The sequence below is a fragment of the Anguilla anguilla genome, chromosome 2 (genome assembly GCF_013347855.1).
Source record: "Anguilla anguilla isolate fAngAng1 chromosome 2, fAngAng1.pri, whole genome shotgun sequence".
Classification (NCBI taxonomy): Eukaryota; Metazoa; Chordata; class Actinopteri; order Anguilliformes; family Anguillidae; genus Anguilla; species Anguilla anguilla.
Window position 1 is genome coordinate 61,996,784 of NC_049202.1, and position 24,993 is coordinate 62,021,776.

General features: G+C 49.5%; 1 protein-coding gene across 1 annotated transcript in view; it reads left to right on the forward strand.

Annotated features, from left to right (window-relative positions):
• Positions 1–760: 760 nt before the first annotated feature.
• si:ch211-216b21.2 (heparan sulfate glucosamine 3-O-sulfotransferase 3A1) overlaps positions 761–24,993 on the forward strand; it is a 40,730-nt gene continuing 16,497 nt past the window's right edge. Inside the window, exon 1 of the mRNA XM_035399216.1 lies at positions 761–1,957. Coding sequence (XP_035255107.1) covers positions 1,353–1,957 — 605 coding nt within the window. The 5' untranslated portion in view covers positions 761–1,352. The remainder of the gene's footprint in view (positions 1,958–24,993) is intronic.

Genomic DNA, 24,993 nt, shown 5'->3' on the forward strand with positions numbered 1-24,993 from the left:
AAGACAGACGTCAGGAGATTGCTTTCCGACAGGGATGCGTCCCGTGTGCTTAAAATCACTTTTTATCAGTCTGTCATTGCTGTTCAGAGATTTCAAAAGTGAAGCCAACCTTTTACTTTGTTGCCTTGGAAACACCAACATATTAAGATCTATCGAATGGCGATTAATTAGCTGACATGGCAGGTTATTTCATCGAATGATAAAGGCTGCCCTTCCAAAAAAATAGACTACAGCAACTTCTCCCCGTTATACCACTACTGCAACCACTCCGACCACTACTACTACTACTACTACTACTAATAATAATAATAATAATAATAATAATAATAATAATAATAATAATAATAAGATAACAATGATGTACTATTTAAAGTAATAACGAAGCACTATTTACTGAATTTAGCGTTATAGTACTTTATTTTATTTAACGCTCGGGAGACATTTTAAGGAATACTCCAGCAGCAATGACAAGATGTGCAGAAAAATAGATTTGTGTCGGGTGTCCCTTAATGCTCGTGTGTGAACGAGCATCCAGACATTTTCTGTCGGAAATGTGCGTTCTGCCTGCGCAAAAGCCACCGTCGCTAGGACGCCGATTTGCATTCCTTCAAGCTTGACAGCTCCTGGACGGGCGTGGCAGATATCGTGCCTGTGCTCCCGCCCTAACTGGCATTTCATTGGCTACATTTATTAACTGACATACTTTTTACGGACACAGAAAATAATTTCACGCGCTCTGATTGGATAAAGAAATGTCTATTACCCTTCGTGTGTCACGCAGAAGTTCGGTACAAGCAATACACGTGCAGGGGAGTCAGTGAAGTTTAAGTTTGCCTTTGGGTACAGGGCTGGTGACTGGAACACGAAATATTTGAATCTTTGGTACGGATTTGACCTTTTTTTATTTTTCTTTAAGGCTTTTGGTTGTCATTTAGTAATAGTAAATGTACTCGAGTTAACAGCTGAAGATGTGGCACCAAGTGAAATTATCAGCCAGGGAAATAGAATGTGCAAAAATACATTTGTATTGATCTATGCTCCTCCAAAACAGCACATTTAGTGAAATCAAGGTTGTGGAATTGTTGCAGAAACAGAATAGTGGAATGCTTGCATTTAATTTCCTACACTGTGATTTGAAAATATAATTATAAGAACTGTAAGCGGCGAAAACAACTTACCTCAGCTTGCGTACGCACGTCAAGGTTAGGCTATTTCTGACACGACTGCTTGAAAAATCGAGTTGACTATAGATGCGGCCACTGCTTTAAGTGTTCTCCGTTTCTTAATGGCCAGACCCGAGGATGTCTGCCTAGCATGGCTGTGGCTCTTGCACCAACGACCCGCGGACCGTTATGGCATTTAGCCGCGTCTTTTCGGATCCCCCGTCCAGGAGCATCTTTAAGAAATTCGTGGTTATGCTGTTGTCCCTGCTCACGTCTCTTTACTTCATGTACTGCCTGACCGACCGCTGCAGCACCATGCCTACTCCGGTGAGAGCGCCCGAGCAAGTAATGGGTTTCATTGCCTCGGATTTTCAGGACTGGCAGTCACTGAGGAGAAAAAGGCTACTCCAAAAAATCATCAGCAAGCCGGGTTACGACGCCGCCAAACTCACATCCCGGTTGGACGCGGCGAGGAACGTTGTCGGCGCTGGCGTCCTGTCTGGACTGGAGGCGCACGCGAGCGCGCTGCGCTCGGACTTGCGACTCGCGGGCTCGTTGGAACTGGCTTCCATAGCGCGGGTGGCAGGCTTTTCGGCGAAGACGGGGAGTACAGGTAAACTCACCCAGCTTGGCGAGGGGACCAAGAAGCTGCCCCAGGCGATCATTATCGGGGTGAAAAAGGGCGGTACGCGCGCGCTGCTCGAGTTTCTCCGCGTGCATCCAGACATCAGGGCCGTGGGAGCCGAGCCGCACTTCTTTGATAGGAACTACGACAACGGACTGGATTGGTACAGGTAATTTTATTTTTATTATTATTATTATTATTATTATTGTTATTGTTATTATTATTACAGTCTACGATTTTTTCGCAATTGTTATTGTGCATATCGTGGGCTTATTTGAAATCAGGGGTAGTTGATACCGCTTTCCTATCTCTGGGTTTTTAGATAAACCGTCTTCGGGCTGTACTGAATCACGCATCGCCAGTGCCTCTCACTGGTTAAAAAAAATTAAGACTAAAACAGAATTTTATTTAAATGTGCTGCAAGAATACCGCAAGGTCTGTGGAGAAATGTACTGTGTATGACATGGATTAGCAAAAAGTTAGACAGTAAATACCTACAAACTTAATTTGTTCATTTCCTCAATCGAAGAGACAAGGCATCTGAAAAAAAGAAAAGAATAGGCCTACGATCGGGCAAATAACGGCAAGAAACAAATGCTAAATATGAAACATAACTGATTTAAACCTTGACTAGTTTCGCTACTGAATTATAATTCAGTTTTAGTTACTTATGAGAATTTGAATCTTGAGGGAACGTATGGAACACAAAACTCAATGTGAATCTGTGTAATGTAATTGTTCTGAAACTTTGATTGCTCTGCGATTAATTCCCGGATGTTTAATTAACTTTTGAATTGCGGTTTATTGTATAAGCTAATAATTTATCTTTTATAAGCGTGTAAGCTACATATACATTTACGTGGGATAGTAGCCTACCTGTTGCGAGTTGTTGCCTAATATTTCACGTATTTCTTACTTTTATTCGTGATGAATGCGTGCCGAATGTATTGATACATTTATGGATTTTATATTACAATCGTTTGGCATTATTATACAGTAGTTTTATTGATGAAGTTGAATAGAAATAACACTAAGACAGTTAATTGAGTGGCAGGTGTTAGTGTGGCCTACGGTGTTTAAATTATTGTAATTGTCAATTTTCTGTTTTAGCTTGTCGTGATTGGTAAATACATTTTTTTTTAAATCAAAAACTGCGTTCTACGAAGTATTTTAAAGTATGATTCCTATTTTGGCTCTGTTTTGCCGACACGGTGTTGTGCAACAGCCGTATTGCGCGTCATTAATACTTCACATAGCCAATTGACTTCTGATGTTTAACAATTTGAGACATGCTAACTTCATTATAGTTGCGCGTGCGTATTTATTTAGAAGTCAGACTCATTTTAAAGTTTTTTTTTTGTATGTCTAAACGAATGATATGTGATTACAAATGAAGATGTAGTCTGAGTAGGTAATAGTGGACCATTGTTGTATATCATTGTCAATGAAGTAAATTAAATACAATTTATAAACATATTCAATCAAACGAGGCATGGATAAGCAAAGCGAATGGACAACGTTGGAAATTAATGGATGGAACAAAATGAAAATTTTTAGCATTAGACGTGTATTTTATACGCCAGCTCTCCTTTAAGGAAGTATTTGAAATCTCAGTGGAACTTTTCAGTCAAAAAAGTAAATAAATAAATAAATAAAAACCTTTCATCAAGTGTTTGGAAACAGGGCTCAATGCATTTTAAACAGGGTTGGGGTCAAAGAATAGACTTCCTTCGCACTCTACTCAGTCAGTGAATTAAGAGAAATAAGATGAAGGAAAACAGGTACTTGATGAGTAGCAGCAGTTCTAGTGGCTTTGGGGTGTGTGAGGCTCAAACAAACAATAGTGGTTGAAAGAAAGAGGTATTTTTTCTGTCTATATTTACATGCTCCAGCAGATCTCAGTTGTTTCTTTTATATATTTATTTTTTATTTTACTCACTGAAACTCTGAAAGGAGGGAGAGAGGACTGAATGTGGCCTTTGCTCTGGGTCTAACACTGCCAGCCTGTCTCAGGAAGTAGTATTGGTTCAGAGAAGGGGGTCATGCTCTTAAACAAAAACATAAGTTGACCCTCTGCCCACCCCCTCACCCACACACCCATTCTGCAACACACTCACACACACACACACACACACACCCTCTATAAATAATTGTGTCTTTTAATCTCTTCTTCCTTTTTCTCGCTCTCTCTCTCTCTCTCACCCCTCTCTTTCTCACTCCTTCTCTCTGTTTAAGCTGCCCCCCCCCCCTTGCGTCCCAGGCCGGGGCAGATTGATTTGTGTATTTAGTTTCAGATCGATTTGTGTGTGTTCATTCACGTTTTGAGCGGGGCCCTCTGGGGGATAATGGTTCCCTTCTCAGCAGTCTCGCCGTGTAATGGGGCATCTCTGACACGGCGACTGTTATTAAGAAGAATTAGGGCCATAATGAAGGGTTACCTGAGTGTCTCAGGAGGTATAATTCATCTTTTGATTGAGTTAACACTGCACATTGACTCTCTGAGGCCAGAGGGGTGGGGGTGGTGGTGGGGAGGGGGGGGGGGGAACTTTGCCATCGTCCCCTTAACCTTCTTTCAGAACTCAACCTCCCCCTTCCCCCTACTTATTCTTCCCACACAGACTTCTCTCTCTGTTTCCTTCTGAGAATGCACTCTCTCTTTTCGCCATCACTCTTTCACACCCTTTTATTTACCTATTCATCCATTGTGGGGCGTTTTTTTCTTTCTTTTCTTTTTTTTTTTTTACATCTCCGAGGGTCCCATCTATCCTCCGGAGTTGCCAAGATTCCGCGGAATCCCGTCTGCGCCTCTGAGCCGGGCTTTCCGCTTTAAAAAAAAAAAAAGGGCCCTGGAATGAAATAAAAAAACGTTAAAAAAAAGTAAATAAATAACGATGATAATGACGTGACTAATTCTGAAGGAGCGCAACTGCTCTCTGTCGGGTAGTTCCCGGGGTGTCTCCGTGTGAGGGACGGGGGTTATTAATGCCCTGTCTGTGCGCTGGGGCCTGGCCGTTTGATAGGAATGGTGTTGTTTCGTTGCCCTAGACTGGGTGGAGGTAAAAAGGTTTTTTCCCCCTCTCCTCTCACTTTTAGTGTTTAGTCACTTGCTCAACCGCAGTTTCTTTGGGTTCAAAGTTTAAAAATCTCCAAATACTCGTGTCATCTGGGTGGGTGGGTGGGTGGGTGGGGGGGGGGGGGGAATGGGGAGAAAAAGAAAAAACATTAACGACACTTACATTTAAACTGCCAGGACCTGGCGGATACGTGCGAATGAGTTAGCGATTAAGAAAACATAAAATGAATAAAGTTTTTGCCCCATAAATTCTTACGCGCTGTGAGTCAGACGTGCTCGCGCGGTGTTGTTTTTTAATCTTCGTGCGATCTGAAGCGTGTGTTTATATTGGCAGAGGAATCGGGCCCTGTGGTGGCTGTTGTTTGTTTCTGCTGTCCATTCTGCCCTGTGAAAGTGGCCCTTTTTTATCGCTGATTAATCAGCGTCCCGTCGCCTGGAACTGTGTAGTTATTATTATTATTATTATTATTATTATTATTATTATTATTTTAATTCCCCTCCGAATATTTGTACAGCAGTATTAACCTCAGGAGATACACTTCCCCTGTAGTGTGAAATTGGCTAATATGGGAACCGTAGAGGTTCCTGTAAGAATGTACAGTACCATATGGTACAGTGATTAACCCTCTGGGTACGTTTTATCCCCTGTCTGTAGTCTGATAATCGCTGTGTCTGTCATGTCACAACAGTAAAAAGGTTAAAGGATTATTTTCATAGATTTTTTGTCCATTTGACCGCTCTCGATGTGGTTATTGACACACACACACACACAAAAACACACTCGCATGCACACACACAGGACAGGGCTCGATGCAAACATTTCTTTCCAAGGAGCACATGTGCTCCTAATTTATATAATAAAAAATATAGGAGCTAATGTATCACAATTAGTAGAAACTATTTTTTCGGTTATCGCACGTCAAGTATCAAGAGCAAACGCTCCTAAAAAGGGAGCACTGTAGAGCTCTGCGGGAAGATAAAGCTGAAAAATAAGATTGAACTGTTCCTGCATGCAGACTTTCTTCAGTGACGGTTGTTCTGTTTTTTTAAAGTTCTCTCATGAATGTAGTGTCTGATATTATTTTTTATCTATGCACCTTTGTTTTTATCTTTGATTAACAGCCCAAAAAGAGTCGACCATTTCCATTTGAAAAGTTACTTTTTCTGACAATAAATTGTATACAATTTTCATGTTGCCCTGGAAACTGTCTTATGGTTTTTTGTTTAGCTGTGCTGCTCTTCTGAAGAGATATTCCATTTATCAAGATTTTTTTTTTAATTAAACAGAACGTTTTAATGGTTGATTATTAAGTTGTTAGAACAGTTTTCCATTAATGTACTTGTTCTCTTCATGTTATTCTATTCACAAAGTCATAATAACTTAAATGTTAAAATGTACTTGAAATGATTTTATTCCTTCATTCTTTCTTTACTTGCGATGGCAAACGCTTTAAAATGGTTTCTGAGGTAGTGTCTAATTTCACATTGCCCAAGCTTATCATTAAACACACTCTGTCTTAAGACTTCCTGTTCCTTTATCTGCTTTTCGGTTGCTTACTTCACTTAATACCTTGTCTCCCGTTTCCACTTTTAGCTGTATATACATTAACTTTATACTTACAGGACCACATATGGTGTGTGTGTGTGTGTATGGGCATGTGTGTGTGTGCGTGTGTGATTGTGTGTGTGTGTAGTGTATGTGTGTGTGTGAGTGTGTGTGTGTGAGTGAGTGTATGTGTATAGTGCGCGTGTGTATGTGCTTATGCGCATGCGTGTGTGAGTGTGTATGTGTGTGCGTATGCGCGTGTATGTGTGTGAGTGTGCGTGTGTGTGTGCATATGCGCGTGCGTGCGTGCGTGTGTGTCAGTATGTCTTTGCGCTTGTGTGTGGGTGCGGCTTGTTCCCAGCTGAGTGCTAGCACTGGACTCATTGAGCTCTGTTGACTTGATTTTCCATGGCTACACAAACCCACAGGCAGTGGCTGCACTTGGACTCTGTGGAAGGGGGCCGGCTTGCCTTACAGCCAGCTGGCAGGTTTCCTCAGGTTTAACTCAAAACGATCAACTGAAGCAAGTCAGTCTTCAGGTAGATAAATTAATGATATGTAATTGTTACTTTTTCTATTGCTTTGGATGGAATAATATATAGAATTGCGGGGTCGTTAAAGTTCCCATAGGTTACGGTTTCCCATGCAGGTTACACAAAGTTCACTGTAAGTTATGAAGTTGCCCTGAAAGAAGTTGAAACCTCCTTTATCTGTCTTTCATACATCTCTCTCTCTCTCTCTCTCCCTCTCTATTTTCCTCTCTCCAAAAGCCTACCTTTATGCTTCTAATTGTCCTGAACCTGTTTTACATGACCGACGAGAGAGCCAGTGTAAATAAGTCTCACCCACCGGAATTTGATTCCCTGTTTATTTCATCGTGTCGTGTGTGTGTGTGTGTGTGTGTGTTTTAATTCTGCGTTTAACTGCCAGTGCCACAATGAGAGTATGGTTTCAAGAAGCAGGCGCTTTCACTTGGAGAAGATAAACTCAGAACTCCATTACTGTAGTTTACATGAAAAGAATGAGTATCTTCAAATGCACTGAGCGACGATCATGTCATACAACGTACTGGGTTTCGTTGCGTTGTATTGTTTATTTATTACTTTCTTTCTTTGTTTTTTTTTTCTTTTTCTTAAATCGCCGGAAATCCGTTTGATTGCCGCGGAGATCGTATTACAGATTTTTTTCCGTCTTGCGCCCAGACATTTGTCCTCAGCCTAGAGGGCTTTTGTTGTGGAAATATGCGCGCCACATGCGAACAAGGGGCGGGGTCGGCCTAAACAGAGGGGTGTAATGAAAGGGCTCTATACAGTGCGGTGGTCATTACGTCCCGGTCCGCTCGAGTTACCCACAGTCCCCTTCACCTGTCGATCCTGGGGGGGCCCCCATTTGAAGTGGCCAGGCTTGCCGGATTAGCCCAGACCGAACGGTCTAATGGGATAATTACCCCCTCACGAAAACATGTGTGACCTGTGCGGGGGGCGGGGGGGGGGGGGGGGGGGGGGGGGTCTTATCTTGTGCCCCCTGGTCACCACCCAACACACACCCCCACCCCCACCCCCCTCCCTGCCCACCCCACTCCAACCCAAGTCACATGCCTTCTGGGTCGGCCTAGCGCTTTGCAGCCACTGTATTAGAGACCACGCAAGCCGTCTCTTACATCTGCACCACCGCTGCAGTATCCCCCCCATCTGTTTGCGATAAAGGGATGAATGAAACGAGGGTAATTCAATCAGCTTGGTAACCCTCATCTTGTTAACGGCGCTCAGATACTGTATCCTTAAAGCATGTCATCGTAAAAAATGTTTTTAAAAAATTGCATTTTTTGAGAGAGTGGTGGCAGTTTTGGGGAAACGTCTGCAACAATGCATTGAATGGTGTGGGAGGAAGAGAAAGAAAGAGAGAGATATAAAGGGAAAGTGGGAGGGAGAGGGAGAGGGGTGGGTGGGTGGGTGGGTGCGGGTGGGGTGGGGGGTTAAATTAGGGGTTTCCGTGTTTATGGAAGGGCGCGTGGGCTTCGGTAACGGTGCTGAACGGTGTTCTTTAACAGCGAGAGCCGGACCTCGGCGGGGGAGCCCCGCGGAGGGGGTTCTGCCCCCCCCCCAGCCTCAGAGCCACGCGCGGGAGCCCCTTCTGATGTGGGCCGCGGCGGGATTTCTCTCCCGCGACATCCCGCCACGAGATCCAGGCGCAAGACTTTCAATAACATCGCGAGGGCCATGTTTCATTTCCGCCATTTCGGCTCCACGGCTATATTATTATTGTTATTTGAAGTTCATTTCTGATATTTTCACAGATGAAATGAATATTTTGACGTTGTGAACAGTATTATTTCTTCTTCCACAAGTCTGTGTTTCTTATTTTTATTACTTCTTTAAGGTCGCTCTGCGAAACGCAATATTCGCTGTTTCTGAAAAGGACTGTGACGAGACCGTGGAGTGCATTCAGGAATTACATTACATTACAGGCATTTATCAGACGCTCTTATCCAGAGCGACTCACGCAACATTCTACATAGCATTTGCATTGCATCTGTTTATACAGCTGGATGTACACTGAAGCGATGCAGGTTAAGTACCTTGCTCGAGGGTACAATGGCAGTGTCCTACCCAGGAATCAAACTTGTGACCTTCGGGTTACAAAACCAGTTCCTTACCCATTATACTACACTGCCGCCCCATATTGTAGTCCTTAAACACTGGGAGAGACTATGCTTTTGTAGTCTGTTTTTTCTGCGGCATTCTGTCTGAAGGGGAAGCTGACAGCTCTTCCGCAGTGGCTCAGGGGAGTGTCTGTGCGGCTCGTCGGAGCTCGAGCGATGCTCAGGAAGGGCGGAGGTGTAAACCAGGCCCTGTTTTTGCTCCTGTCGTGCGCGTCTCTCATCACCGGACGTGCCGTGGAACGTTCCGGAAAACGTTCCGGAAAGCCCGGCAGATCGCGGCATGCTGCTGACCCGCCGCAGGCGAGGTGATAACATGGCACACACACATACACACACGCGCGCACACACACACACACACACATACACACACAAGCACGCACACACGCGCACACGCACACACACACACACACACACACGTGCGCATGCACACACACACACACACACACAAACACATACACACACACGCACGCACGCACACGCACACACGCGCACACACACACACACATACACACGCACACGCACACACACATACACGCGCGCGCACACACACTCACACATACACGCACACACACACGCACACACACACACACACACACACACACACACACGTGCGCACGCACACACACACACACTCAGGCACCCATCTGCACTTGTCCCCAGGGGCGTATCAGGCTGCAGGCCAGCAGTTATACAATCGCTGGAGCCTTTCCTCTGTTAGCCGGTTCTGACCCGTAAAACCCATCAGACTTGGCCCTGATACCCTTCTCTCCTCCCCCAGGCCCTGGCCTGCCCAATACAGCCTGCCTGCCCGCCTCCTGTCTGCCACAGGCTGTGATGTCATAAAGGGGGAGGGGCTCTGTGTTCAGCTCAGATACGGAGCTACTATAAACAAAGAGCTCCCTGTGTTTGTGTGTGTGTGTGTGTGTGAGTGCTTGTGTGTGTGTGTGTGTGTGTGTGAGTGTGTGTGTGTGTGTGCGTGTGTGAGTGCTTGTGTGTGTGTGAGTGTGTGAGTGTGTGTCTGTAGTGGTACAGCTGGCCTCAGAGGCTGCTCCTTTGATCCAGCCTGGTTGGGGCCGCTGGAATAACACACTCCTGTTTGTTCAAACGAAGCGGCAGACCCAGAACCCCGTTGTCGGGCCCAGTGGCGATCATGGATCTTCTGCGCCTCTCCCCCTGTCGGTGACGCTGACCCCTCAGGTTTCTGGGCCCCTCCTCAGTGCTGGGGTCCGTTCTCTAGGCCAGCTGTGACCGGTCGAATCACCCTTGACCAAAGCTAAACTGCTGTTGACCAGTGGGGCAGAGAGAGACCGAGGGGAGGTTTTGGGGGGGGGGGGTGCTGTCGGGGCGCAACCTGAGCCCCAAGCTTTCTCTCTTTTCCTGCGATATACCTGATTGATGTGCTTTGCCCCAGCAGGCAGTGGGGTAGACGCCCCGGTCTCCAGGGCGATGGGCATTCTTTCTGGCAGACTCAGGTCACTGTGGCGGGGCCTTCTGTTCCAGCGAGCGGGCCTGGGTCCGAGCCAGAACCAGATTCTGCACCCCGGCATGGTGCAGGGTTTAGGGTGCAGGGTGTCGGGGGGGGGGGGGGAGGTGGGGGGGGTCTGGGGGGGTGAAACCCGATCGGCGGTCCCTCAGAGCACGCAGCCCAGCCGGGTTCAGGGCGGGTGTGAAAGTGATCACTGTGGATACTATTGAAAATGTGAACTTGTTGGGACCCCATCGTCCTGCTGGAGGAATTTACTGCCAAGGGGGTGGGGGGGGGGGGGGGGTCAGGAGTGACCCCAGGAGCCCTCCATGGGGGGGCTGTGAGGGGGCACGATCTTGCCTGTCAGCAGCTGCCCCGGGGCATGCTGGGAATCTGCCCCCACCACCCTCTCTCTCTCTCAAAGGGAAGATGGGGGACAGCAGGTGCCTCCCAGATGCCCACACTCTCACACCTGACGTCCCCCCCCCCCCCCTCCCAATCACCCCCCGGGACCGAAATTGGATCTGTTTGTTGTCTCGGATCGTCCCAGCAGGACATAAGTACTCGTTTTCCGCCAAACTTAATGGTGCAGGCCTTGCACATCAAAGCTGTGCAACACTGACTGAGGCTTTGATGAGGGGGCTGGTCGGTGGCTAACAGGGTGAGTGATCACTATTAGATCTGTGAAGCCCACCTAGGAGAGAGGGCTGCCAGAGCCAGCCTGGATCCCCCTCTGACGGGGAGGGGTCTGGCCTCAGATTGCGTAGTTGCTAATGTAGCGATTGAGCCGTGCTAGCTTAGCTTCACATGCTCTGCTCTGCTTTCCAATCCTGTTGCAGATTTATGCATCTCACATGTTCTGTGACCATTTCATATTTATTTTATGTTTTTTTTTTTTGCTCACCTCCATCTCGTTGGTGATTTGTAGACGTGGGTTTATGCCACGGTTTTCATACTGAGCAAGTCGGGTTATTCCGTAAGTCTTCACGAATGGTGCTCAGCCTCAGGTTTAACCCCAAGTAGGGAACTGAACTGATCTGATCAGCAGCTGCGTTCCCTTCATTAGACAAGGTAAAACAAGGTCAAGCGAAGGTATCATATAGAGCAAAGTGATGGTCAGTTGAAAATTCTATTAGTGAATTGCAAAGAAATTCCCATCAGCATTCCCATTTTTGCAATAAAATTAATTGTAAATTTAAAAATCTGATTCATTCAGTCAGCAGCCTCGCCGGCGGTTGCTCTTTGGCGGTGGCCATGTTTTTTTCTTCCGGCGCGTTCTAAAGCTGAAAATCTGTCATTTGGCGCAGCGGAGAGTCAGCAGGAGCCTGAGCCCCGGCATTATCATCATCGTCATCAGATACTCAAATGTTCATAACAGGTGTTAGTGGTGGTGCTGCTGAGCCCGGGCCAGAACCGTGTTATTTTGTTTGGGGGGTGGGGGGGGGGTGGGGCGGCACTATTCATGAGGCGTGTGTGAGGCCTCAATTAACTCCCCTCAAAGTGAGTCTAGTCTCTCTGTGCTGGATTCCGTCATACCTTTGGAGCATCTGCTGCCCTGAAAGAGCTTAAAAGCACTTTTTTATTTCCAAACAACAAACTATAAATTATTATCAAGCAGGAATGTTGTGTCACGGGACGATGGTAGTCCTTGGAAGGTTTTATGCAACCCCCCCCCCCCCCCCATCCCCCCCATTTGGTGACACTTTGGAGTTTTCAAACCCACGCCCCATCTGCACGGTCAAAATACTGCCCTCCATCACACGCACACACACACACACACACATACACACACACACAGTGCCCAGAGGCCCAGAGGCCCAGGGGTCTGAATACTGACACACTTGCCATGTGTGTTATCTACAGCCTTCTGGTCGATGATAAAATGGCTCCAAATGACATTTCCCCTCTCAGTCCACTGGCAGTGATTGGAGCCAGCCACACTGGCAGAGTCTGCCCTGCAGGATGGTGGCCACACTCTGCCAGCGATGGCCTCTCTCTCTCTCTCTCTCTGTCTCTGTCTCTTTCTTTCTGTCTCTCTCGCTCCCTCTCTCTCAAATTCAAATTTCAAAGTGCTTTATTGGCATGACAAATATAGGCACTTTTTTGCCAAAGGAGAGGTCACAAAATAAAACTATGTACAATATGAAATACATAAAATAACATAAATAAAAACATCTCTCTCCTGCACACTCGTTTTGAAATTGTCTAGTGGATTACAAAGCTTCTTCACCCAGGTTTCCTCTGCTCCCATTGTGTGGGAAAAGGTAACTAAATCATCCAAGTAAAATCCCAGCTGAATGAGCAAATGTGTGAAAGTGTAAGTCCAGTGAAAATGAACCACGGAATGTCCACCTCTCGGAAGGCTAGCCATACATGCTTCTACGTGACCTCCAGAACTTCTGTGACTGTGTTGACGTGCTCACAGGCTGTGTCTATCAGCCTGTGTTTGCATAGGAACTTGTGAGCACTGGTATAAACAACCATGTTAAGAGATTTAAAAAAAAAAACCTCTCCATCTTTCTTTATTCCCCTCAAAAAGGAGGCAGATTCTTACAGAAAGCCCCAGACTGTGGCCCAGCGAGATTACAGAGAGGAATGTCTTTGAAAATGAGGCCGCTGCACCGCCCCGGCTCTCTGATGGATGGAGTGTGGTGGCTCAGCTTGGGTCGTTTCTTTCTTTGCTTCCCCGCAATTTTCTTAAAGACGGAGGTCTTACGTCTTAGGGGACGCGGAGCAGACGCCCCGAAAAAGTGATTGATACAAGCGCGTCGGGACAAGGGGAGGGGTGCGGGGGGGGACGCTGACCCAGTAATTCAATTAATGTGGACCCGAACACGTGTAATTGGTAATTTAACTAGCCCTGACTTTACATTAGAGGCTCGGGCCGGGCTGTCAGGGGGGAGGCTGTGCCTCCATGATGGAAGAAGGTACTTTTCTGGGTGATCCAAGTCAAATGAGCACAAGATGTTAGAACCCCCCCCCCCCCCCCCTTCGCTGAAATGCCACCCGTTGTGAGATGACGGGGGATTGGTGCGATAATGAAAGCCGCAGAGACTGATTGGCTGTAATGTTGGGCGGGCGGGGTGGGGGGTGTAGGGGGAAATGGAGGAATAATGAAGCGGCGCTTTATCGTCATGGCGATGCCCCCCCCCCCACCCCCCACTTCCTCGTGAGAGCCGTTTTTCCCTAATGGAGTTTTCGCAGCCCCAGCCGGGACGCTGATGCAAACAAAGTCGCCCAGTCGAGACGGCTGGGGGGAGGGGCCGTGGGGCAGGGCCGTGGGGCGGGGCGGGGCCCTGTTTTGCCTCAGGTGCTCACCTGCGCTCGACGCGCCACGCTGACCCGGGTTCCGATCCGGGTTTTGGCGTTGTCAGACGTGCAGAGTGCAGAGTGTACGCGCCCGTGCGAAACCGGGCTTGCTGCTCAGCGGCACTGCTGTCTGTCTGCACCCCTCCCTGTATGCCATCCTGTGAGGCAGCCCTGGCAGCAATCCATTGTGTTTTTTTTGTTTTGTTATGCTTAATATGGCCGGCACTTTGTACCCGTGGCCCGGACAAGTGCTGTGCAATTAAAGCATATTATTATAGCACTGCACAGGTTTTAGGAACGGCATAAAAATTAGGTTACAGAAATATAAAACGACAGCTGTGTTACATTTTGGGACTTCCTGGCCGCTCTTGTCCAGAACGACTCACACAGATAAAAGTTTATTTCCGAATATAATCCTTTCATACGCCTGGATATTTGCGCAAAAGCACCAATGGTCAGCCCCAGGTGGGAATTAAGCACGCAACCAGTCAGTTACGAACCCACTTCCCTAACATCTATTCTCCTCTGCTACCTGTGACAGTAGCAAAAAAAGTGCATAATTTGCATTGCCTCCATTTATACAGCCGGATACACACTGAAGCGATGCAGGTTAAGGACCTCGCTGAAGGATACAACAGCAGTGTCCCACCTGGGAATCTAACATGTGACCTTTAGGTTATGAGACCAGCTCCTTACCCATTACACTACACTGCCACCCCACACTAGTAATTAAAAAGAATAAATCAGAATATCAGTGCGCCATGTACCCACATTAACTAGCAACAGCCACAGTTTACCTGTAAGAAGAATAAAGGAAGACGCTGTTGAATAAACTTTTTTTTTAAATATTATTTTCAGTTTTTTTCTTTACCCGTAACATGACGTGCACAAAAATGCTCAGCATTTAGCATCTGTCTCAATATTTTGATCAGGTCTGGGGTTAGCGTTAGTGTTAGCTTAGTTATCTTAGATTTCGTGTCTGCTGTGCCGAACAGTGATACAAGAAACAGACTAATTGAACCTATTTGTCGGGTATTTTGGCTGGATCCTCTTGAAATCAGAGACTTTGAGAAACTGCAAATTTGTCGGGGTCAGATTCTTTCTGGTTTCATCCTCGATCCTCGGCTCTCTGGCGGGCGATTATCATTCCTTCGCCCGCGGCGTATCTGTTTCGGGCTCCCAGATTTTGATGTGACAATTTAATCCTGAAAATAACTTATCGTACTCTGCGTGTTGACCCAGCCCCGCAGACCTGAAATCCACACTGGTCATCTGCTCTGCTAAAGCCTTTCTGTGCACAGCCTCACAGGTTGGGTTGAAGTCAGCTAGGAAAGGGTAAAAGTAAGGGCATGCCCCCCTCCCCCCCCGCCACTCCCAGCCCCCATAGCCCCCCGCCTCCTATCATTGGAATGTGGAAGTCATGCGTCCAGCGTCCAAACCACCCTACCTCATCTGCTGGCCTGCTAGTGCGTCGGTATCAGACCTCGTGTAGCTGGGTTTAAAATCTCCACAGGCAGTCTCTGTGAAATGCCGCTCTGCCTCCAGGGACCTTGCGCTAAATTTAAATTAACTTTTAACAGTGTCAAATCAACTCTGACAGTGTTAAATAAACTCTAACTGTTAAATCAACTCTAGCAGTGTCAAATAAACTCTAACAGTATTAAATCAACTCTAACAGTGTTAAATCAACTCTAACAGAGTCAGATAGGGACAATGTGTGCCCTATCAGAGTGTGCTTTTATTCTGTGCAGTTTTACAGAGAGAAGCAGCCCGTGTCGGTTCCGATGCTGCGGAGGCTGTGGGTGACCATTCGCCCAATTCCTCCACTTCCACAGCCGGTGAGCAGGGGGCGCTGCAGCACCGAACGAGGACGGGCAACGGCCACCCGCCGTCCCGTTGAACTTATTCGCCTTTTCTCATTTAGCACGTCGGGGTTAGTGTCTCACACCGTTAAGGAGCAGGATTAGGGGGAGCTGGGAGCGTGGGGGGGGTCAGGTGGAGTGAAACGTTAAAGATTACACCCCCCAAACCCCACTATCCCCCCCCCCCCCGCCCAGGGCCATTTGAGCACGGCCATTCTCCACAGCTCATTGTGTTCCCGCGCGCTCCGGCAGAGCCTGACGGCGGCTCCACAGATGCCCCGCCCGCGGCTGGCTGAACACCCATCTCACGGCTCGCGCCTTTTACAGCGCGGCTGGAAACCGCGGATACCGGCTCGAGAAAGAGAGGGAAGGAGAGACAGAGAGAGGGAGAGAGAGAAAGACTGAAAGACAGAGAAAGAGAGAGAGAGAGAGATTAGCCTCTGCTGCGTTAGCTTGGTGGTTTGGCGAGCGGAGCGAGAAGTTCAGAAGATCAGCAGTGAGCTACGTCAGGTGTCCTGCGTCGCTGGGATGGTGGGAACAGACCAGCAGCACATTTTCTTGAGATGAACACAAAGACCTTGTGATATAAAATGGCTTTTTTTTTTTCTTGTTAAGTTGGCTAGCAGGCACTGGGGAACCCCTTTACGGCTTTCTCAATCTGCTTCTCGGGTGGGCTGTTGAATACATGCCGGAAGCCGTAGGTGTTGGTAATGACCTTCGACCTTTCTTTACAAAGTTGCTTTGCGGAGAGGTCGCCGCAGATTTCGATCAGCAGTACGCCGTGTGCTTGGAGTTCAAACGCTCGAACCATTCCTGCGCTCTCTCGGTTTGCAGGTTCAGTGGCACGTTCGGCGTGACCACAGCCTCTCATTCTGAGTAGCGCTTCTGCTCGCGCAGTCACAATCCCGGCCTTATCTGGAAATCTGCGGGGGATTTCAGAGCGTGCGTTAGCTTTTCTGAAAGGTGTGAAACGATGAAATGTGACCTCAGTGGCCCGTTTGAGTAATAAAGAAAATGAGTGACCTGTATTTTTCTTGTTTTTGTTATTTTCTCTTGTTTTTTTTTTCGTAGATTAGACCCACGTTGAGCAACACGATGCCGCTTTACTTCCTGAAAAGAAACCCGACCTCTTTTTTTTTCAGAACCTCTCTTTTAATCCTCGCCAAAACAAAGCCTCTTTTTGCGCACTCCGAAAACAAAAAGCGATGGACATCCTGCACTCCACCAAACGTTTAGACGAAAGGCGAAGGTCTGGCAGTGGTTGTGTTAAAGATATGCCTTTAGTCAGATGTGTTTTTGTAATGTGCCACAAACAGGGATGCTAACAGAGGTGGAAAATCAACGTTCAAAAAGTAATTTGCTAATTGCTAATTAGCATAATTCCTCAGCCTGGGGGGGGTCAAATTAATTAGTGAAGTCAGCTGGCTGAGTTGATGGGTGGAAGAAACACATCACAGGACTTCTACTTTCTGACCCCTGGACTTCTTAACCTCTGGCTAACAGAATGCCAGGGTTCTGGTGTGTGTTTGGGCACAAGGGCACAACTAGGTGTGCAAACTGTACCTCACTCAGCTTATTTACTACGAATCTTAAATTCGTAAATAATTTGGGCATGTAATTTTGAGCAAGCTGCTGCTTCATTAAGACAGTGATCACACTCACGCCCACACACACACACACGCACACACCCTGTCTCACATGCACGCACACACACACACATGCACACACACACACCATTCTCATCAATTATTAATTGATCCAATTAGCAGGGCCACATTATTCACTGAGGGCTGTGATCTTCTCCATTAAAAAACGTACTTCGCTTCTGTTCGTGCCTGTCCCTCTGGCCCCGATCCCTCATCCCACTGCCTCTCCTACTCACACCCCCCCCCCCTTCCCCCCCGAGACACCCCCACCTACTGCCTCTCCTACTCACACTCCCCCCCCGAGACACCCCCACCTACTGTCTCTCAGGCCTGGTCTTTACCCAGTTTCCCCTTTCCTGTTTTCTCAGTTAAGCCTCTTTGTGACAGTGTCTGTAAAAAAAGCACTTGTACAAATAAAATTGGTTTGAATAATATTTAATTGAACTGAAATATTGGCCTACTGACAGCCCATAGCCAACAACAGTTATCAAACCCGTCATATTCCTGTCTGGTGCATGTTGGGTTTTCCTGCAGCACCAGCAGCAGCAGCAGCAGCGGTGACGTTGGCTTGACAGCGACTGAAGGATGGCCTGCTGGTTTTTTTTCATGCGTTGGGAACCGGGATGTGCTTCCACATCCAGACGGTCCCGCGTTCAGTGACTTTGGTTCTGCTGTTCGGTTTGTTGTCCGTATTTTGTATGACTTGCGCGTGTTCCTGTTTCCAGAGAGGAAGTGATGCCGTAGTCCCTCCCTTTGCTCCCCCAGGGGGAGGGGTGCGGGGGGGGGGGGGGGGCTACTCTGTCCACCCGTCCGTCTTCAAAACTCACGGCCCCCTCAAATCACTTCCTGTCTCCAGCCCACGCAGCGTTTTTAATCAGGAGCGATTTATCTTTGTTTTGTCTATCGTGGAACTGATGTCACCCTACAGTCCCCAGTGCTCCCCCCCCCCCCCCCAGGCTCCCAACGATGTGATTTCATTACACAAACGCTTTAGAGAAGTTTTATTAACCGAAATTAGAACGAGTCGCGGCTGGCCCGCGCGCTCCCACACGAGCGAGCGGCACCAAGGCCGTGAGCCTCAGACAGCCTGAGGAAGGCCCGGAGCAGCCGTCATTAATAACCGCTTCATATGAGGAAGAAAAAAGAAGGAGGGGGAGAAAGAATCAAATTATTTGTCTGACAATTTATCTTTCAGATAAGTATTTCTCTCTGGCGGCGGGGATAATGTGTACCTTTTCCCAGGAATCTGAGCGAGAAAAATTACACCAAAGGCCGGCAAGAAACCTGCCAAGCCACGTACAGTTAGCGCATTAAACCAGAAGGCGGATAAGGGGGGGGATATATTCGATGAAAATAAACAAATGGGAGGGAAAATAGGTTTGGCTATCTCTGAGACGTGTTTTGTCTCTCTCTCTCTCTCTCTCTCTCTCTCTCTCTCTCTCTCTCTCTCTCACTTTTCCACCAAGTGAGGAAAGATTTTCACACAGACAGACCGAGAGAGAGAGAGAGAGAGAGAGAGAAAAAATTACAGACCTCTGAATTCAATTATCCTGTAATAATCAATGGAATCTTTCTTTTTTTAATCCAATTATTTTGTCCCCACTGCCGCTTCCCCATTTATCTTAACACGGGTTATTATGTTTCCATTTGAAAGGCTGGAAGGCTAATATATTGATTAAAAGTCAGCTACGCTGTTCTGGCAGCCGTTATGTGATATCCTAAGCGCCTGAAAGAAATGTTGCTTGGGTTTTTCAGATGGCAGATTCTACAGCTTTCAGCAAGACTTCAGGCGGGGGACATTACTTAGCTCTGTAGATAAGATGAAAACCTTGGCAGACGTACTGTGCTAATACAAACAATGCAAATGCAATTTAGAGGAGAATGGACTCACGTCATAGCACAGCCTTTATAAATGTGCTATATGCATGTATGACAATGCTATAATGCTATGCATTGTAATTGTGCTAATGTGTTGTAAGTAACAATAATGTACTGTTACTATATGATGCTGAGGGGGACAGTGAGGGTGGTTTGAGGTCCTGAGGGGCACAGTGAGGGTGGTTCGGGGTCCTGAGGGGGACAGTGAGGGCGGTTTGGGGTCCTGAGGGGCACAGTGAGGGTGGTTTGGGGTCCTGAGGGGGACAGTGAGGGTGGTTTGGGGTCCTGAGGGGCACAGTGAGGGCGGTTCTGGGTCCTGAGGGGGACAGTGAGGGTGGTTCGGGGTCCTGAGGGGGACAGTGAGGGTGGTTTGGGGTCCTGAGGGGGACAGTGAGGGTGGTTTGGTGTCCTGAGGGGCACAGTGAGGGTGGTTCGGGGTCCTGAGGGGCACAGTGAGGGCGGTTCGGGGTCCTGAGGGGCACAGTGAGGGCGGTTTGGGGTCCTGAGGGGCACAGTGAGGGTGGTTCGGGGTCCTGAGGGGGACAGTGAGGGTGGTTTGGGGTCCTGAGGCAGACTGTGAGGTTGGTTCGGGGTCCTGAGGGGGACAGTGAGGGCAGTTTGGGGTCCTGAGGGGGACAGTGAGGGTGGTTCGGGGTCCTGAGGGGCACAGTGAGGGCGGTTTGGGGTCCTGAGGGGGACAGTGAGGGTGGTTCGGGGTCCTGAGGGGCACAGTGAGGGCGGTTTGGGGTCCTGAGGGGCACAGTGAGGGCAGTTCGGGGTCCTGAGGGGGACAGTGAGGGCAGTTTGGGGTCCTGAGGGGGACAGTGAGGGCGGTTCTGGGTCCTGAGGGGCACAGTGAGGGTGGTTTGGGGTCCTGAGGGGGACAGTGAGGGTGGTTCGGGGTCCTGAGGGGCACAGTGAGGGTGGTTCGGGGTCCTGAGGGGGACAGTGAGGGTGGTTCGGGGTCCTGAGGGGCACAGTGAGGGTGGTTCGGGGTCCTGAGGGGGACAGTGAGGGTGGTTCGGGGTCCTGAGGGGGACAGTGAGGGTGGTTTGGGGTCCTGAGGGGGACAGTGAGGGTGGTTCGGGGTCCTGAGGGGCACAGTGAGGGTGGTTCGAGGTCCTGAGGGGCACAGTGAGGGTGGTTCGGGGTCCTGAGGGGGACAGTGAGGGTGGTTCGGGGTCCTGAGGGGGACAGTGAGGGTGGTTCGGGGTCCTGAGGGGCACAGTGAGGGTGGTTCGGGGTCCTGAGGGGGACAGTGAGGGTGGTTCGGGGTCCTGAGGGGGACAGTGAGGGTGGTTTGGGGTCCTGAGGGGGACAGTGAGGGTGGTTCGGGGTCCTGAGGGGCACAGTGCGGGTGGTTCGGGGTCCTGAGGGGCACAGTGAGGGTGGTTCGGGGTCCTGAGGGGGACAGTGAGGGTGGTTCGGGGTCCTGAGGGGGACAGTGAGGGCGGTTCGGGGTCCTGAGGGGCACAGTGAGGGCGGTTCTGGGTCCTGAGGGGCACAGTGAGGGTGGTTCGGGGTCCTGAGGGGGACAGTGAGGGTGGTTCGGGGTCCTGAGGGGCACAGTGAGGGTGGTTCGAGGTCCTGAGGGGCACAGTGAGGGTGGTTCGGGGTCCTGAGGGGGACAGTGAGGGTGGTTCGGGGTCCTGAGGGGGACAGTGAGGGTGGTTGGGGGTCCTGAGGGGGACAGTGAGGGTGGTTCGGGGTCCTGAGGGGCACAGTGAGGGTGGTTCGGGGTCCTGAGGGGGACAGTGAGGGTGGTTCGGGGTCCTGAGGGGCACAGTGAGGGTGGTTCGGGGTCCTGAGGGGCACAGTGAGGGCGGTTCGGGGTCCTGAGAGGGACAGTGAGGGCGGTTCGGGGTCCTGAGGGGGACAGTGAGGGCGGTTCGGGGTCCTGAGGGGCACAGTGAGGGTGGTTCGGGGTCCTGAGGGGGACAGTGAGGGCGGTTTGGGGTCCTGAGGGGGACAGCGAGGGTGGTTCGGGGTCCTGAGGGGCACAGTGAGGGTGGTTCGGGGTCCTGAGGGGCACAGTGAGGGTGGTTCGGGGTCCTGAGGGGCACAGTGAGGGTGGTTCGGGGTCCTGAGGGGGACAGTGAGGGTGGTTCGGGGTCCTGAGGGGGACAGTGAGGGTGGTTTGGGGTCCTGAGGGGGACAGTGAGGGTGGTTCGGGGTCCTGAGGGGCACAGTGAGGGTGGTTCGGGGTCCTGAGGGGCACAGTGAGGGTGGTTCGGGGTCCTGAGGGGGACAGTGAGGGTGGTTCGGGGTCCTGAGGGGGACAGTGAGGGTGGTTTGGGGTCCTGAGGGGGACAGTGAGGGTGGTTCGGGGTCCTGAGGGGCACAGTGAGGGTGGTTCGGGGTCCTGAGGGGGACAGTGAGGGTGGTTCGGGGTCCTGAGGGGCACAGTGAGGGTGGTTCGAGGTCCTGAGGGGCACAGTGAGGGTGGTTCGGGGTCCTGAGGGGGACAGTGAGGGTGGTTCGGGGTCCTGAGGGGGACAGTGAGGGTGGTTTGGGGTCCTGAGGGGCACAGTGAGGGTGGTTCGGGGTCCTGAGGGGCACAGTGAGGGTGGTTCGGGGTCCTGAGGGGGACAGTGAGGGTGGTTCGGGGTCCTGAGGGGCACAGTGAGGGTGGTTCGGGGTCCTGAGGGGCACAGTGAGGGTGGTTCGGGGTCCTGAGAGGGACAGTGAGGGCGGTTCGGGGTCCTGAGGGGGACAGTGAGGGCGGTTTGGGGTCCTGAGGGGCACAGTGAGGGTGGTTCGGGGTCCTGAGGGGGACAGTGAGGGCGGTTTGGGGTCCTGAGGGGGACAGCGAGGGTGGTTCGGGGTCCTGAGGGGCACAGTGAGGGTGGTTCGGGGTCCTGAGGGGCACAGTGAGGGTGGTTCGGGGTCCTGAGGGGCACAGTGAGGGTGGTTCGGGGTCCTGAGGGGACTTTCCCAGAGAAGCGCTCACTCAGGGATCTGCCCGTCATTGAGCCCTCCGCTCGGGCTGCTGGTTAATGTGTCCCGCGGGGCTGCTGTGGAATTAGCCCAAAATCAGCCAGAGGGTCATCTCTGTGTCTTCTGCCCGAGATGCGCACCCTGCTCCCCCTCCCTCCTGAGGTAATGAGGGAGCAAATTAGACAGTTCCCATCCCTCTGTTCTGGTGGCGGGGGTGGGGGCCAGGGGGCGGGGTGCAGGGTAATGTCAGTTCATTAGATCGTGCTTTTGGCCTCTGAAGAAGTGCTGTACCCTTTCATTGCAAATATTTTTACTGCTTGTGGAATTCTTTTGGACAGATTACATGCACGCACACAATGACACACTCACACACACACAGGACTGACACACAGGAAACAGAATGGGAAAACTGGGCAAAAACCAGGGCTGAGGCCCCAAATAGTTAGGATAGAAGGAATGGTGACAGAAACATAATGAGGGATCTATCAGAGCAAACCAAAAATTGGTGTGGCGGATTAAGGTCTGAGGTTGTTGAACATGCTGGTAAAATAGGCTGTCCAAGCAGAGGTTCCTCTCCTGTACCTGTACGGTGGTCTAACTGCAGCCACCTACCAAGAGCCTTGATTTCAGTCAAAAACATTTCTGTCATACAAATCATTCAAAGTAGGGGAATTTTGTACAGGAAGCATGCACATATCCTTTTTTTTCAGATTCTGGGTCGAGTGAGAAATGTGTCAGATACGAGCAAAATTACCTCACACCTCCCTAGGAAATATGCATCTAAGCAACAAACACACACACAGGCACACGCACAGACACACGCATGCACACACACACACACACACGTACGCACATACACACTGACATGCAGACACACGCACGCACACACACACGCATACACATGCACACACACAGAAAACGGACAGCATTTCTATCCAAGTTGATGGATTGGAATAATGACTTTGTCTGCATTGCTTAAATATACATGTCCTGCACACATTGTGCATGCAGTACCAGGCAGAACACCAAGGTGGGCTGGGGTCCGAACTCTCGAGTTCCTGCCAGGGTTTCAGTATTGTGTGTGTTTGTATTAACATGCGTTCTTCCCAGGGTTTCAGTATTGTGTGTGTTTGTATTAACATACAAGACGCACAATGTAAATGCAAATGCTATGCAGCCCTACACACATTAAGGACAATGTGATTTTCATGAGTGAGAGTTCTAATATGCTTTTGGAATTTTTTTTTTTTTTTTTTTTTACATATGCATTTATGCGGTGCCCGTCCACATTATTTATTTTACAGACTATTTATTTTTCTAATCACAGTTGCAGTGTCCTGTGTTTAATCACAGTCACTATGCTGTATGCAAGACCCATCAGTCATTTGGGGGGGGGGGGGTGCATTTTTACATAATACCCCCCAAATTCACATCTCCTGTTTTATCGGAGCACGCCTTCAGTGTTAATGTGTTTTCAGACAATTACATCAAGGTGAAAAATTGAAAAATAACACATTGATTGCCAATATGAATCATCGACCCTCCCCCCCTTCTTCTCTTTCCACCCTGGCCCCTCACCCAAACCCCCCCCCCCCCCCCGCCCCCAACACCGCAAACGGCACATTTGGCATCGTCCTAGCCTAGAGTCGACCATTTACCCATAATCCCCTGTGTGAAAACCGAGGTGTGGGGCTTCGTGAGTAATCAGAGAGTTTTTTAAGAATTAGGACGTTACCATTGCATTATTACCAGACAGATAACAGCGGCAAACGGATGTGGGGTCGCTCCGATGCAGCGCTGCACATAAATACACCGCAGAGCTCTGGGGAGGCCTCCATCGCTCACGCAGATAACCGCGAGCGTACAGCGGTCAGTTAATGCCTAAAAGCTTTCAGTCTGTTGTTTTCTGCACCTGTGTGTTTTACGTCCTGAAACCCTGGAGCCAAGCGCCTCTCGGACAGAGAGTCCTTCGCAGTTTCAAGAGCTGTGTTTGTACGCCAGGAAACTGTTTTTTTGAGGTAACGGTGGTTTCAGATAGCCACTTCCTGGCCATCGGGGCCCATTTGTACTGGCTACGGCCAAAACATTTTTTTCATATTTGCGCATTGACAGCTGTGAAGAAGGGAAAAAAAACTGCGATCAAATAATCCTTAATTCAAGAAAAAAAAAGCGAGGAAAGCTTGCCCTCTTTCGTAGTAACATAATAGTTCTCTCGTTTCTTTGTGTTTATTATTTTCCACCTTAAGGCTGTCAGACTGGAACATTTCTGATTTGTCGACAGCTTTCCTCCCGGAGTTTCTGCATTCCGTTCAGCAATGTTTTGTGGTTTTTGTTTCCACGCTGCCAGACTCGGTTACCTTCTGTGTGCGTATATGTGTGTATGTCGGGGGGGGGGGGCTGGGGGGGGGGGCACAGGGGGGACAAGGGGGGCCTTTCTGTAATATGGCCAAATTACTTTCCCCCATATTTTCGACTGTTGCTACTATTCACAGTGCTGTCAGAGCCGGGCCCCGGTCCAGAGATCCGTGGCTGGGCTTGCGTTCGGTGCGGTTGCTCCTGGCCCCGGCCCCACCGCAGGGCCGGGTTCAGCTCCTCGTTCGCTCCCCCTCGCTGCAGCACCCTTCCCCTGTTTCGGCTGGAGCACCTGAGCTCCGGTCCGCACCCCGCAGTTCCCGTGGCCACAGGCCTTTGGGTTTTAGCCCAGGATATTTCCCAAAGTCCAACAACGGAAACCCGGCACACGTTGGAACGCATCTTGATGTTTAAACTTTTTTTTTTTTTTTTTTAAAGCCAACCGATTTGCTCACATTAGTCAATCACGCCAGGC